The sequence below is a fragment of the Desmodus rotundus genome, chromosome 3 (genome assembly GCF_022682495.2).
Source record: "Desmodus rotundus isolate HL8 chromosome 3, HLdesRot8A.1, whole genome shotgun sequence".
Lineage (NCBI taxonomy): Eukaryota > Metazoa > Chordata > Mammalia > Chiroptera > Phyllostomidae > Desmodus > Desmodus rotundus.
Window position 1 is genome coordinate 168,419,680 of NC_071389.1, and position 16,341 is coordinate 168,436,020.

Consider the following 16,341-nt stretch of genomic DNA (forward strand, 5'->3'; position numbering starts at 1 on the left):
TAAGGTGACAGATGGAACTGGACATATTGTGGTGATCATTTTGCAATGTATACAAGTGTCAAATCACTATGTTATATACCTGAAACTAGTTAATGTTGTATGTCAATTATACCTTAAGGGAAAAAGAGCTTCTTATGAGACAGTAATTAAGGATTTTGAAAATAAGTCCAAAATTGATAAAATTTAAAGTATTCTAGGCAAAGTGTTACAATAGTTTGAATAGTTAGAAAGAGTTTGAAAGTTATGATTTTTAGGACCTTAACAAAATTTCTACTCATAGAAATTTAGGGGGAAAATTCCTAAGAGAGAATGAACAAAAGCTACAGAATTTTTAAAAGAGCTATACTTGGAAAAAGTATGTAGAAAGACTAGGAAGAAGATATTTGAAGACCTCTTAATTTGCTTTCATTTTATCTCAACATAATGGCCACCAACTCCAGTTTCCACCAACAGAATCCTTTACCATTTAAGGTAATAATCATCTTTGAACCTTTTTGTTATCACTTGACAATACCCTTCTTTCCATGTACTCAAGGGTTCTCTTTCAATGCCAAGTCTAAATACCTTTCTCTATCCAAATCCTGGAAGCCTTGTCTCATTGGACTCAACTCTTTTCGTTGTCTCCTAGGATGTATAATTGTACTGTATACCTTGTCATTTAATTAATTTTTTCTTTTATTCTTGGATTGTTTCAAATGTGTATGTATGCATGTTGTCTTCTCAAAAATACCTTTAATTTTTGTATCCAACAGTTCTGAGGTGATTCCTTTCTCAAAACTCAATGCAATATTATTAGCATAATTGATAAGGCACAATTATATATCATGGAATTACCGGGCTTGTGGACTAGTCCTCTAGCTATAGTGAGTGTTGGCATTCAAATAAGCAGCTATTCCCTTTTCTGAAGAATTTGCCCTGGCCGTTCAGGTGATGCTCATTGCTCCTCTGAGAAGCTAGAAGTAAAGTAGTGGAGATGGCAGAAAAAGAGAATTAACCTGTGAACACAAACCCGTTCCCAATCTACAGCTGGCTGTGATGGTGTGTAGCAGGAGCCATCTGACCTCCCCGTGTCAAGTAAAGGGCCTTATAAAGGACTGGGTAGGGGTCTGTCGGTGTTCTCAGTGTGATGAGACTGTCACCCTTCCAGGGCCAGAGAACCGAGGCACAGGTTGACATGCGACTAACAGATGCCTTGCAACTGGAACCTCAGACCCCCAGATTCTGTCTGCTGTCCTTGTTGAACATGGATGAGATGTGCAAGCCACAGGGAAAGACCTTGCTTTGTGGGCCTTTGTGACTGGCCCGGATTAATGTTCCCAGCATTTAAGACATGCATTTCCATTTGCTTTCCAAGGCATCTTTCTCCTCCCACCTGCTTTCTGAACTTCTATAACTCACCTGAGTGAGCCCTGCTCGACAGTTTACTCACTAAACCTTATACAGAGTACACTTCAGACACTAATTCATCATGAGCTAGCAAAACTTCACAAGAATAACTTGTTTTGCTTTTTCTAACATAGAACAGAACATTTGTGGGAGGGAGTTCAGTAAGTACAATGTAATGATAAAGATTTCAAAATGTATGCTACTTTCTCCATATATGTCCCGGAAACATCTCCTGTCTGTCCTGTCCAAACCTCTTCTTCAGTTTTAGATCCTGGTAGGAAAGATTAGCGACAATCTGTCTAACACTTAAAAATACAAGTCTAACTTGATTTGTGCAATAACTGTCTTTGAAAAGGACTAGCTGGAAATTAAAACCTGAAAGTTAATTGTACCAGAAGAATCAGTTGCTTGGAGTCTCTCTTTTAAAGGAATTTCCTCCTTATTTATCCATTTTAGTTGATCAAACATTTAATAGGTAAAGATGGTACACTTGTAGAAACCCCAGTGGCAAAGACTCTTGCTTTTAAGTTCTCTGAATCTTCGTGGCTGGCACTTCATATCATTCACCCCTTTGGACATTCAACCAATACTTATTAAGTATTGAGAGTGCTAAACCCCGGGCGGACACTGGAGGCACAATGATGAGCAAAACAGAGTATCTGCTCTCCTAAAATTTGTGATCTATGGGAGACACAGATCGGAACAAGTAAGCCGGCAGGATCACTAGATAAAATCTGGGATGCCCATTGTTTATTTGAATTTGAATTTCAAATAAACGATGGCTAAGCTTTTAGTATAGGTATGTCACAAAAGCTGCACAGGAAAAACTTATACAGAAAAATTATTTGTTTTTTATCCAAAATTCAAGTTTCACCTAGCATCTTATATTTATTAGCTCAATCTATCAACCTTAAAACCTACAGATAAATAATTACATCTTTGGAAGAAAGGTGCCAGGGGCTATGAGAACTTAAAATAGGGGGTTTGTCTAGTTTGGCAGTGAAGACAGAGAAAAATTGGGGGCAATGCTGTTCATATTGTTTGCTAAATCCATGGTTACAAACAGAAATTTAAAAAGTGGAACCATAAATCTGCTGTAAGAATTCCCATAAGCTAAATGTTAGAGATTACCCAAACCAATTATTTCACCAATCTGATTTCTTTCTTTTATTGATTGAACTATGCCTATTTTTCTTATCTCTAGAATCTGAGTCCTGCTGTTTTTATTGCCTGAGTTGCTTTGTTGTATGTGGTAAAAGCTCTTGAATCAATGATTTCCAACTACCTCCTTGATATAAAACTATACAGCAGGAATGAAAAGCCCCCGGTGCGTGGCAGCATCTGTAAAACAAGTGTGATGTGTCCCTTCTTTAGAGGCAGGCTATTCCTTACACATCCAGTTTCCACCAGTGATGTAACTGCAGAGTTCAACATTTACCTCTGATAGTTTTGCACTTTTGGAGACTTACAGAAATCTTCTACATTTGTTCTCAGTTCCTAAAGGAGTAGTTGATAGGTCATAATAAAATCCCCATATATGTACAATATAGACGATATTTCATATTCTTTAGGAATTTACAGACAATATAAGAACATTACTTGTGCTTCTCAATATCCATATTCTTCCATCACTAAGAAACAGTTGAATTTCTTTGCAAAGAAAGACATAAGATTTATACAGAGATACAAAAGTAGCATCCTTGAAAACCTAGCAGATTTCAGGGTGATTCAAAAAGATCTTTAGAAAGCCTTGTGAATCAAACTCTGACTCAAAAAAGTTATGTTGACAATGTTATCATCACCAACCATATACGTTTCTCTCCCTTTACTAATTGTTGCCTCTTAAACATTGAACTTACAGACTTTAGATTAGGTAGCTTATTTTAACAATCATTCAATACTTAATTATGAAATCCAGGCAAAACTTTCACCTAAGTGATTCCCACTTGGTTGTTTAATGAAGGCAACACACTTAATTAATGTCTAAAAAAATTCAGTATATATCTGCATACAGGCACAGCATGGGGGCATTGCAGCTTCGGGTCCAGACCACCGCAATAAAGCAAGTCATAATCTTTTTGCCAGGGGCAGGGAGTTGCCTTCACTTTGTAAAAAATACCACATCTGTGAAGTACAATGAAGCAAAGCACAATAAAACCAGGTATGCCCGTATATGGACCTAGGTAAATAAGGGATTCTTTTTGCCAGAAGAACCCATCCCTAACAACCAGGAACCAGTAACCTCTTCATCGAAACCTAAGAAGAAACATCTGTTCTCTGAGATGTTCCCAGAAAATTTGTCTTCAGCCAGCCCAGTGGGTGAGCCGAGCATGGCGTTCTACTTAACCAGTAAATTTTACATCGGCCAAATTACACTGTGTTTAGTTTCTTTGTGACTTATTTTCATGTGATAAAATAATAACACTTACTTTTTCCTGCCCTCTCTAGGATAGATGGTAGCAGCTGTTAAAATGATTTGCAAACCACGAGTTCCAGATTTAGCAATGCTCAGCCGGGCTGCCATCTGCAAACCTTTGTGATTACTAATAAATGCAGACTGGTATAGAGTGAAACCCTCTCCTCCCACCATTCCCTTAACCTTGTTATATTAAGCGGCTTGGCTGGGTCACACCAAGCTTATTATAAACATCTCACATTGGAACAATTCCTGAAATAGCACAGTCACACATATGCTTCTGAAAACTGGCCATGTTCTTCTGTTTCAGTTCTTGTTATAAGAAGCCTGGTTTTCTTCTCAGAAACCAGGAGAAAACCTATGATAAATCTCTAACTCCAAGAACTCAGGTGCTCCTACCTTCTTACCGCCTACAAAACCTCATAGGCAGTTTCCACTAACACACATTCCCAGTGATCAAGGCTGAGAATGACAAGTCAAGACTTGAGGCACCTAAAACCCCTTTGAAAAAATAGTTCTGGGATTTGCCTGTGGTGACAGCAACATTTCTGGGGAACCTAGCTTGATCACTTCTGGCTACCATCTTTTTTCCTAATTTTTTTTAGTGTTTTGGTTTTATTCCTAGATTTGTTTCAAGTTTTCAATGAACTCTGTGGAACCCCCAGTATAGACGGATCTGGGAGGTTTGTCTCATTTGCCACAAGCGCAATGAGTTTGGCTTTGGGGTGAGGAGACAACAGAGCGGCTACATCTGGGACTGCTCTTCCCTGTCGAGGGCAGGGCTCGTTTCACCTTAGATAACCAAGGGCTGTGGCATCCACCAAAGTAATGGGAAACTCACCACCTTATTTTCACTCCACCAGCACTCGAAGAACCATCTTCTGAAAACTGGGAATCGAGAATGGAGGCCTGCAGGACTGTGCGGTATGGGCGGAGCTAACTTTTACAGGGTCCTTTGGAGTCAGGTGAAAGACAGAGGCTGGAGAAGAGAGCAGGCACTGATGAGCTACATCTGCCTCTTTGGTTCTAGCCAAGATCATGAAAAGAGGGGTGTGTGGTGAGACATGTGGAGGGATGGAGGATGCCCCCTTCGGGTGCATCCCTGCCATGTCAGGGCACTTTCACTGCGGTGACCACAATGAACTAAAGGTCACGCAGAATATACTCTCTTTAATTGGGATGAAGGAGAAGTCACTTTTTAAGTAAAACTACAAACATTTCTATTGGGCCAAGTGCTGCATGGTTTCTGAAACAGTAATGCTATTAATCATTGTCCTTTATGGGGCCGTATCTGGTTTGGGAGACATGATATATAAATTATGTACCGTGCAACAATTAAGCAAAGAAGTACATGAGTGGCACGTTAAGTTCCATGGGAGGTCAGGATCGGATGAGCTCAGTGTGGGTTGAGAAGCCTTTATAAAATAGATGGGACATAGCTGGGCTTGAAGTAACAAAATATTTTGGAAATTTGGCCGCTCAGACAAACCCGGGAGGTGGGGACAGATGGAGGAAAGCACCGTATTGAGACGAAGCTTGCCCTTTTGGCAGCACTAGCTGAACAGTCTGATGGGAACATGTGATAGGCGGGAGGTCAGGGGTTAATGAAAATATACATAAATTTACATAGGTAGGATACAGGCAGATTCAGAAAAGAATGAAGTCTTGTATGATACCATTTCCCATCCAAGGGAATTAGGTTTACCTGGGACAAACATTTTAACAACAGAATAAAAACAGAACAACCACAAAAAAGACAAAGCAAACACACACACAGAAAGCAAACCAGGATCAGGGTGGCAAACGCACAGTCCAAAGCATCGTAACTGGAACTGAGATTTTTTTTTTCTCTAACTGGCAGTTTTGCTTACTACCCAAGGGACTTCTGGAGCCTGACCCCTCCGGTCCCTAATCACATGCTTCACAGACCTTAGCTTCGGTGATTTCCTACTTCTCCCCTGTTACCTCTCTCCCCGCTCCTTCTGGGGTGCTCTAAAGATCTATGTTTTGAATATCCAGATTTTTATACATGCTCCTATTCCTGTGGGTCATCATTTCTGTCACCAGGTGAGAGGGAGAGGCTGTCGTAGTTAAGAGTTGGGGCTCTGGACTGAAGTAATCTGAGTTCACATCCCAGCTCTGCCCTTACTAGTTCTGTGACCTTAGCTGATTTACTTAACTCCCTGTGCCTCAATGTCTTCACCTGCAAAATTGCATCGTGAATGACCTCCTGGGTTTGCTGCAGGAATGAAATGAGATAACATGTGTGATGTTTTTGGAAACTCCTTTAATTTATTCAGATATTCAATGACCTCTTAAAGCATAAAATAGTGCCCAGAAGGATATGATCGATTCACCCATTCTTCTCATTGCTCTTGCTGTTTCATTTCCCGTCAAATGAACTATCATAACCTCCATGCTTGTGGCCCTGTTATCAATCCACTGATACTGAAACCGCCCTCACCCAGAGGTTTCCCTCCTAGTCATGAAGGAAGCCAGTGGGGGAGCCAGAAATAACAATTGAGTTCTGACTCCACTAGACCATATCACCTGTCTGGCAAATTGTGCTCTTCCTGCTCCAGTTAAGTGTCTCACACCTGACATTCTCAGACCAGTGAAAGCAATAGCCTGAATAAATTCTAATGGCTCTGCAGTGAATTGAAGATGCTATTTCATTATTTACTGATTGATTGCCTTGTACTTATTCTGCAACAATAGCTGTCTGGTGTGAATGAATCAAAATTAAACCTATTTTTTTGTCAGACAAGAAAAAATATATTTTTTGGTGCGCTTCAGAATTGTAATAATTAGTTTATGTGTGCCATGAGATGACAACGGTTGGAAATCGCTGCTCTAACAGAACGCCTTCCCAGTAGGCCCTCTGCCCCTAAAGAGCACTCGCAGGTGACTCCCGTACCTGCCCGGAAGGCAGCCAGAAAGGTGCGGTCTCCCCTGAAACAGCTACTCACTGGCGCGCACTGTTAACACGAGAGAGCGAAAAGGGATAAAATGCAGACTTTACCAGAAGAAACCCAAGCTGGGGCTTTGGAAATACTGTAGGTACAGTTGCTAACAACATGTGTACTTGGCAAGTCATTTCCCCTCGGGGTAGGGGCCCTACTAGAGCCGGGCCTGAGTGCAGCTGTCTGTCTTTTTATATAATCAGAGAACCTCTAGGGAACTACCTCCCCAGTATTCAAAATAACCTTTCAAAGAAATAAAATCTTGTCATGTAAGTAGAACAAAAAAATCTGTTTAAATAACACATATCTCCTTCTCTCTAATGTCATTAGAAGTTAGCTAGTAGCTGGATCTCAGGGATAAATCTCTGGTTGATACAAGGGACTCACTTTGTCCATCAGAAGTAGGTTGGAGGGGGAGAGGGGCACTGTTAGAAGAAAACCAGACAGTGGAATCCTCCTTTAGTATCGGCATGGCCAAAGTTAACATACATGTTTTTTTTTAAACTGGCTCTGTAAGATGTACTGTTTCTTATAATGTACTCTATAGTGCCCTTATACTCTAGGAATCACTATCTTAAAAGTGCTTTCTGTTAATCAAACTTTAATAAGCAAATGCAGTGCCTTCAGGCAGCCAATTTCATAAAGATACTGTCCCAAAAAGAAAGGAATTGAGAATTTTAGTGAGCTATGGGTTTCATTCCAAAAAAGAACGCAGAAATGAATACTCAGAAAGAAAAATTGGCAACCTATTTTTGAAGGGAGTTTAAAATGAAGCAAGGCCCTGAAGATATCACTAAGATATGTAATCTCTGAGTGAAAATCATCTGTTGACCTTCCAGATCGACCCTCTGGAAATAAAGCAGTAGTACAGTCCTTGTTCAGCCTCCCAGGAGACTGACTTCTATTGATTTCCCATTGAATTTGGACAGTAGGGGGCACCAAAGAGAATAGATGGGCAGGAGGGGACAGAACCTGGGATCTTCAGTCTCTTGGCTCCCACCCTGCCAGGCCCATCTGACAGAGGAAACTGGAGACACTGATAACGTTGAGAAGGGCAAATGGGGGAATAGGGACAGGAGCAGAAGGGAGATTTAATTATACCTGTGTATATTTTTATGCTGTACTCATTACAATATCATAAATTTAAACAAATGAATAATTAAAAGAGAAAAATAAGAGGCTTCTAAGACTCAAGTAGTTATATTTTTGGTAGCTAATTTATTACCTTATAATGTAGATTTTTAAGATAATGTCACTCACAGCCTTGATCTGCCCCTTCCTTCAGCAAAACTTTTTTCACCTCGGTGCAAAAATGAGGGTCAGTAGCACCCTCTTCTGGTAGCCAGTTGAAATTTAATGACCCAGAAATCATGAATAAATCTATGATTTTTCTTTATGCTCTTTATGATTATGGTGTACTCAAATAGTATATCATAACTAATACTTCATATCATAATTTTAAAAATCACTGGGAAATTTATAAAGTTTAAAAATCATACTTTTTTTAGGACTCCACAATTCTAGTGTTTTAACTGCGCACAGATCTCTACTTTTGATGATGTGGGAACATGGAGAATAGAATAATAACCATTTTTAACAATAGTTATCACAAAGTTGTATAAAATCAAGCAATCCTGTATATGTTTGTACTGTCAGCCTATATATTTCTCATCATGTTCATCTTCATTATAATTCATTCACTCAACAGATATTAAGTATTTGCTGTATGTTGGGTATGTGCTCGTGCTGGGGTGCACTGTGAACAAGATGGATACATTTCCTGGTCTCATAGGCCTTTCTTCCTACCAAAGGAAACATAAAATTAACATAATTGACCAAAAATATAGTATGTTACAAGTCTTATATGGGCTTAAGAAGGAAAAGTAAAGAGAATATAAGAAATGAGTTTGGAGGAAGGGTTGCAATTGTAGATGGGGGAGCCAAGGAAGGGATCACTAGAAGGTACATTTGAATACAGACCTGAAGGAAGGGAAGAGCTAGCCAGAAGATACCTGTGAAAATGCATCAAGGCAGAAGAGGAAGTACAAAGGTCCTGAGGTACAATTTGCTTGGCATATTTGAGAAACAGCAAAGAAACTAGTGTGAGTGGAGTGAACAGAACAGAAGAAAGTAGTAGGAAATGAAGTCGGAGCATTAATGAGGAAGAATTAATTATGTAGGATCTTAGGGTTATAGAAGGAATTGGCTTTTACTCTGAGTGAGATGGGAAGCCATTGGATGATTTTAAGGAGAGCAGATATGAGCTCTGAATAAATGAATAAACTGAAAGGAGTCAAGGGTAGAAACAGTGAGGTTAGTTGTATTGTTTATAGCAACAACCAAGGAGAAGAAACGATGACAATGTTATAGATAGAAAAATAAATGATAGACATAGTATAGACAAATCAATAATAGATAGATAAATGATAGATGGATGGATGGATAGATAGATACTGTTAGATGAGAAAGGATATGCTGGCAGACCAAATGTGAGGTATGAGAGTGAGAGAAGAATCAAGAATGACTTCAAGATTTTGAACTGAGCCACTGGAAGAATGTAGCTGCCATTAATCGAGATTGTTTAGAGGAAGGGATGAGTATCAGGAGCTCAATTTCACAAGGCTGAGTTTGAGATGTTATTAAATACTCAAATAGGAAGTTGGAAATATGGTCTGGATTCAGCAGAGTGGTTTGGCTTGGAGACATAAGTCTGGGAGTCCTCAGCATAAAGGTGGCACATAAGGTCGTGAAATCTCCCAAAACCACCCAGGGAGTGAAGGTAGACAGGAAAGAGAAGTCCAAGGCCTGAGCCCTATGGCATGTCAACATTTATCTGCCTGGGTGATGAGATGACAAGGAACCAGCAAAAGAGAGTGAAAAGGAGCAGCGGAAAGGTCAAAGGTGGAGGAAGGTGGAAAATCGGAGGAGTGCAGGGTCCTAGAAACCTAGCTTCAAGGAATACAAACTGATCAACTGCTGATAGCAAAGTAAAACGAGGACTAGAAAATGACCTTGGATTAGCAGTAAGGAAACAGGTAACTGGTGATTTTGAGGAGAGCGATTTCATTATAATGCGTTCAAAACCAAGTGAGAGGAGAGAAATTAGAGACTGTGCGAAGGGACACTACTTTTTAAGAGTTTGCCGTGTTGATGTAAAATATTGTGCCTATAGTTAATAAAATGGTGGTGTGCACTTAAAAGTTGAAGAGGGTCAATTTCATGTTAAGTATTGTGACCCCCCACACACAATAGTAAAAGGACCTAAGGAAACTTCTGGAGGTAAAGGATATATTTATTACCTTAATTATGGTGGTGGTATCACTGGTGTATGCATATGTCAAAACTCATCAAATTATACAGTATTCGTATATTACCTTAATAAAGCTATTTAAAAAAGAGTTTGCTGCGAAGGGAAGGAAATGGACAAAAGCAGAGAGAAATGGAGTCAAGGGTATTTAGTGTTTTGGTTTTCGGGTTTCTTTTAACTGGAAGAAATAACATGTTTGCATGTTTATGGAAAGGAGCTGATTTGAAAGGAAAAATTGAGGCTTCAGGAGACAGCAATGTGGATGATGAACCCTACCATTAACCATGTCTCAGAGGAGGAAGCCGAGGGCCAGGTGAGGGCGCAGGCTTTGCTAGCCACAGAGGCAGCCCACCCACAGGGTGGGGGAGGTACCGAGTATGGGCACAGTGCAGTTAGGTAATCACTGGGGAGGGGTCGTGGATGTTTTCTTCTGATTGCTTCAATGATCCCAGCAAAGCCAAAAGGGAAATAGTGTTGGAAGTCTGAGGAGCGAGGAGGAAATATAAAATAACCTAGAAAGACTGGATTAGGAAAGCACAGCACCATTGCCAGACAGCATGAGAGACAGCATGAAGATTCGTCGATAGAATGTGAGACTAACTAGCAATGATGGTATACTTTTTTAGCTGCATGGGGAGAGAGCAGGTGGAGAACTGGAGGTAATGAAGGCTGCGATTTATCCAATCAGATTCTGTGTGAGACATGAAAAGGAGTTAGTTGAGCTGAGAGTGTATGCAAAGCAGTGACTCTACTGGTGGACCGTGGGGTTCAAGCCCGCTGGGGAGAAAACATAGGACACACGCGTGGGGATGAGAAACAGGGCGACAGCGACAGGACCAGTGGATGGGAGATCCTGGTAGAGTCAAGACCAGGGAAGATGGCACAGAGGATGGCAGCCCGTGAGGAATCCAGAACTGAGATATGACAGGGCTGCGGCTACTGTAAAGGACGAGATCAGTGCTACGGCCTTGGCGGCGACTGGCTGTGGTAGTGTTCCCATCACTACACAAGCCCAACGCGTATGATCTTTCTTCAGGAGGTGGCCTTGCATGGGGTCTAGTGACTGAGCTATTTGACTTGGGTGCTCTGTATATATATATATATATATATATATATATATATATATATATATGCCTTAGGTGTACTTTTGAAAAGAATAAAAACAACTTTGAGTGGTTCATATTTCCATATTACATGCTAGCATAACAGATAGAGACCATGCCAGTATGTTTTAAATGCAAGAGGTATTTCATTCTTCCCAAATGTGCAATCATGAATACTTTGAATTAGAGCCCTATTTATTTTGTAAGACAAATATGATCCTATTATTCCTTCTTAGCAGATCAGTAATAGTATTAAGGTTATGTTATACAAATATTGCTTTCACCTTCTTGTTTTTATGATATACAAAATTAAATCACTTATTCGCCAGGACTTTTTCCCTATAAAATTACTCACAAAGTAACTAGCACAGTGAGTTGAATAGTAAATCGAACACTCTATGCAAAACCTAGGCATTCTCTACGCCCCCAGATCAACGCACCGAGCTTTGCCATGGTGTGGGAGACGGGAGTTTCTCAGACAAGAACTTCTACTGCAAATCAGCAGCCACGTGTGCAACTGTTGCAAGGACAGACTAATGCTGCCCCTGTAACACCTGTTAGCAGCACCTTGTAGGTCATAAGGAGACATCAGTACGTGCATCTTTATGAAAACTTTTCCCAACATGGGCTTATCCATGGCCTACAATATCTTCTGGGACAACTAAACTAGGTTAATTTCCTGACACTCAACAAAGCATTTTTATCAGCAATGACCAAAGGGCACTGGGGCTTTGCTGTTTGTACCACTCGGGTCAGACAGTGTTCACAGTGTGGACACCAGGGATTTCCTGATGCCCTCTGTGGGCTGGGACCAGCTGGACGTGTGTCTGAGGCCCTGCTGAGACTCCCCCAGGGGCCTGCTCCCTTCACACTGTTCTAAATGCCAGGCCCAAGGGCATGGAGGCCACTGTAAAAGGGAAGAAGGAGAAATCAAAAGAGCCTATGACTTTCATTACTAGTGAAGAGTCACAATAACGTATTTAGTTTTATCTTTGAGGAAGGCTACATGGGTCAATCTGTTGACGACTGTATTTTTTGAGTGAAGCAGGTGGGACAGAAATGTTAATTTATTTGAGCAAACAGTGTCACCAATAACCAGTGACGGCCATATCTATGACATATTACTTGGGCTTTCTGCCTCCCTTGAAAAATGCCCCAATAGATGGGTTTCTTCATAGTTTGCTAGTCACTATTAGTGGGAAAGAGGGGTGGGTAATTTCTTTTATGTAGATAATATTAATGCTTAATGTTTAATCAATTCAAACTTAGCCTTTGGTGAGCACTTCCAACTTCTCTTCTTTGCTGATTCACCGCTCCACCACTGCTTATATATATAAGGGCCTTCGGACCGGATTTAATTCTCTCTTCCCACTGTGAACAGCCACAAAAGGAGCAACAATACAGCATAGAGGTTATGAGCATAAATTCAAGATCTAGATTGCCTAGGCTTTCCTGTAAACTCTGCCGCTAAGACAACTAACATGACCTCTCTATGGCAAGTTTCTTTCATGTATAGAGTCCATGAAAACAGTATCCCAGTGAGGACTAAAGGAATTGCTAGTTGCAGCCTACGTAGAACACCGCCCAGCACATCACAGGCACTCTGAGTGTTCGCTCTCATTGCCAGAAATATACCAGGCACCAAGCAGTTGCTCTCAGCTTCAGTGTCTTGCCCATCTTTATTAATTACCTATTGCTGGAAGGCAAACCACCCCAAGATTTAGAAACCCAGATCAATCAACATTTCCGATCTCAGAGTTTCTGTGGGTTAGGAATCTGGGACTGTTTTGCTGGATGGTTCTGCTTCCAAGATCACTCGCGTGGTTATTGGTGGCCTGAGTCCCTCCCCCACGGGCCTCTCAGCAGATTGCTCACACGGTTGTTGGCAGGTCTCAGTGCCTCTGCACTCGGGTCTCCCAGCAGGGCTGCCGCCCAGCTTGGCGCTGGCTTTCCTCCCGGTGAGCTGGAGTCCAAGAGCGAGAGACGGGCGCAGAGGGAGAATATCACACACATACACACACAACACAGCAACAGTCTTTTTCAACCTAATTCTGGAAGTGAAATCCCATTATTTCTGCAATATTCTATTCATTTTAATGAAGTCCATCTAGCCCATCCTTAGAGTAAGAGATGACACAAAGGCAGGGACAGGGATCACAGGGGACAGCCTACCGTACCAACAACTGTGAACTGATTCAGAGTGTCCCTAACTGATTTTGCCTCTATATATGTACATTTATGTACATGCATATATGTATGGATATACGTGTGTGTGTATATATACATGTAATGTGTGTATATAGGGAGACAGAGACAGAGAGAGAGAATATTATTTTCACCAGTGAGAACCAGTTTCTAACACCAACCCTTTTAATAAATGCACAGACACTAGTTTTGCCAATATTTAACATCCCAATTTTAACATCCCATATTTAACATCCAATATTAGCTCGCAAGGACTGACCGATGGAGGACGGTGGCTAGCAGGAAGCCTGGCCTTTTCTGTGCAGTGCCAGACGACTGTTCTGTAACACGTGCAGGCGAGCAGGGCTGCTTCAACGAATTGCCATGGACGTCGTATTATGCCAAGTACACTGAAGTTTTTTTTTATTACAGACTTTCTTCCTTCCCCTAAGATTTTCTCTAGGTTCTACCCAAGTCCTACATCTATGAAATGCTCTTATTTAATAAAAAAATGGCTATAAATAAAAGCACAGACAAAGGAAATAATCAAATGATAGAACTTCCATATTTTTCTAACTTACATGAGTCTGAGAACGGAAACCCCAGAGAAGTGGAATGACTGGGTTGAACCCGCTGCACAGCGACCCGAAGCTCATGCAGTGTTCTGGTGACTCAATGAAGTTCTTAATAAAGTTCACCCACTTCTGCTTCACACAGTTTTGAGGACCTGATCCTCCACCCACTCTCAAATACAACCAAGAAAAAGGAGGCCATCCAAAATTGATAAAGTGGGAATAGTACAGAAATAATCTTTAAACAAAAAAATGAAGGTTTTAAGTGATACAAGCACATTTTATCTATATGATCTCAAGCATAGAGAAAAGAAAAACAAAGCCTGAAAAGTAATATCTGGATTATTAATAATGGAAGTTCTGAAGAGTGAAATTCAACTTTTGTTCCACTCCCAACCTTTTCAAAGTAAAGCCCCGTGTGTGTGCACACACCTGCTTCGAATATATGAGAACTTACCACAGTAGACTTTGAATGTCGATGGTTAGTTAAAATCCCTTTAGAAAACTTGAAATTCAGCTATCCTTGAATAATCTAAGAGATCACCACTCAAACCGAGAAACTTTCTTCACAGCATTTTAGATGCGGCCTGCTCTGTTCCGGAACAAACACTGTAGCAATCTAGTCTCTCTCAGAACCCACAGTCCAAGACCCCTAAGAACCGTCTTTTCCAGGTGTGGGATTGGTTCTAACCCTTCTGGGGATCCATAATGCCTGAAATGTTGCCTATTTAAAAAAATGTTCCCCAAGTGGTAATATTGTGATTAAATATGAATTTAAATATGAACACAAGTATACCATTCCATCTCTCTGTTTCCCGAACTTGAGGAAATTGTTACGGCAAGCCAGCCTGAACGGACATCCTGCCTGCTACAGATTCACCCACAAAGCTGGACCACTGAGACCCCCCACTGACCAGGCTATACATCACCCATTTTCTGGAGTCACACCAGCAGTTTTGTGAGAATTCGAACTCATATAACTATCTCTGCTGCCCACCGGTGGCTGCTTGAACTTAAATTTAAGTGAAATCCAATAAAATACTATTCAGTTCCTCAGTCACACTGGCCACGTTTCAAGTGCTGAAAGATGAGACTCCCAGATTGGAAAGCACTCAGTTATTGGGGCAGAAGAGAGAACAAGAACCCCAAACATTGTTGCTAATGATGCAAATAGAGCAAAGCCGAAAGGGTGCCTAGTAGCTGCGGTACCCAAAGGTGAAAGGAAGGTGAGGATGCTGCACAACACGTGGAATGGAGCATGGAACGTAAGTGGCCTGAACCAAGGTGACCTGGAAGTTGTAAAGCAAGAGGTGGGACGTTTAAACATGGTAGTGCATGGTGTTAGCGAACCAAACTGGACTGGCAACTACGAAGCGTTCCACTCTGAAAAATGCAAAGTCCCAGAAATGAGCGGTGGGTAGGGGGTGAGGCTCAGGGCTGGGCCGGGTTTGGATTTTCATGCTGGGAGAGACTCTACCCTCATATGGTTGGGGTGGGGAGGGGTGTAGCCAGCGGCCTGGGGGAAACACACCCTCACAGCTCTTCCTGCTGATGCAATCTGCCCGACAGCCAGCATCTCGCTGCGAGAGGGCCAGTCTGCAGTCCCGCCGCCACGTGGAGCTGCCGCTTCCCCAGACCTTGCCGCAGCCGACAACGCGGAAGGCACAGAGGGCCTGGGACACATCGGGTTCGTGCTCCGCTCAGCGCCAGCCATCCACACCGCCGCGGGAACAATGAAGGTAACTGCTTATGATTTTGACTGTATTTTACACAAAGTGTGCGTACGGATTGCGCCTGCGAATCCTCAGATGCAGTTGGCGGAAAGGGGCCGGACGAATGAGCACCACGGTTTGCGTCCTAGCAAACGTTTGCTAGTATCTTCTTTGTCAATCGCCTTTGGACAGGACCTTCTTTTCAGACTTCTGTTTAGTCTCCGCTCGCGGGATGTGCGTCGGCAGGCTTTTTCCCAGCTGCACTTGTGAATGGAGATAAAAGGCTGCCGGCAGCTCCTTCCCTTGCCGGGTAGGAAGCTTGAAAAGGAAGAGGAAGCTTTTCTCAATTTTTAAGATGCCCAGGAGGTGGGGGGCTTTGGAGACGAGGTCTGGGGGGTGTCCCTCCCCGTAAACAGGGGTTTTCTGCTGGGTGTGCCTAATGAAAGAGGGAGGTGCTCAACTAGGTGATATTAGTGGCGGGGGTACAAAAGCTGTCTTAATCGCTGTGAAAAGCAGAAACCTCTTATTTTGGAACCTGCAAAAATTAAAGCTTCTAGGAATTGCAAATCATACAAGCCTAAGGTCATCCTTTTATTAAACTGTGAGCACCCCAATGGCCTTTATTGTTATGCTAATCACGTGCAATTAGCTTAGCTGCCTATTGCTTCTGAAGGTTTAGGTGTAGGAGTAAACACCAA

The 16,341-nt window shown here is 41.7% G+C and overlaps 1 protein-coding gene across 2 annotated transcripts in view; it reads left to right on the forward strand.

Annotated features, from left to right (window-relative positions):
- Positions 1-15,506: 15,506 nt before the first annotated feature.
- BCAT1 (branched chain amino acid transaminase 1) overlaps positions 15,507-16,341 on the forward strand; it is a 95,387-nt gene continuing 94,552 nt past the window's right edge. The window contains exon 1 of one of the 2 annotated variants that reach the window (XM_045184268.3): positions 15,507-15,670. In XM_045184268.3, coding sequence (XP_045040203.2) covers positions 15,665-15,670 — 6 coding nt within the window. In that variant the 5' untranslated portion in view covers positions 15,507-15,664. The remainder of the gene's footprint in view (positions 15,671-16,341) is intronic. The other variant, XM_045184269.2, reaches the window with a different exon arrangement.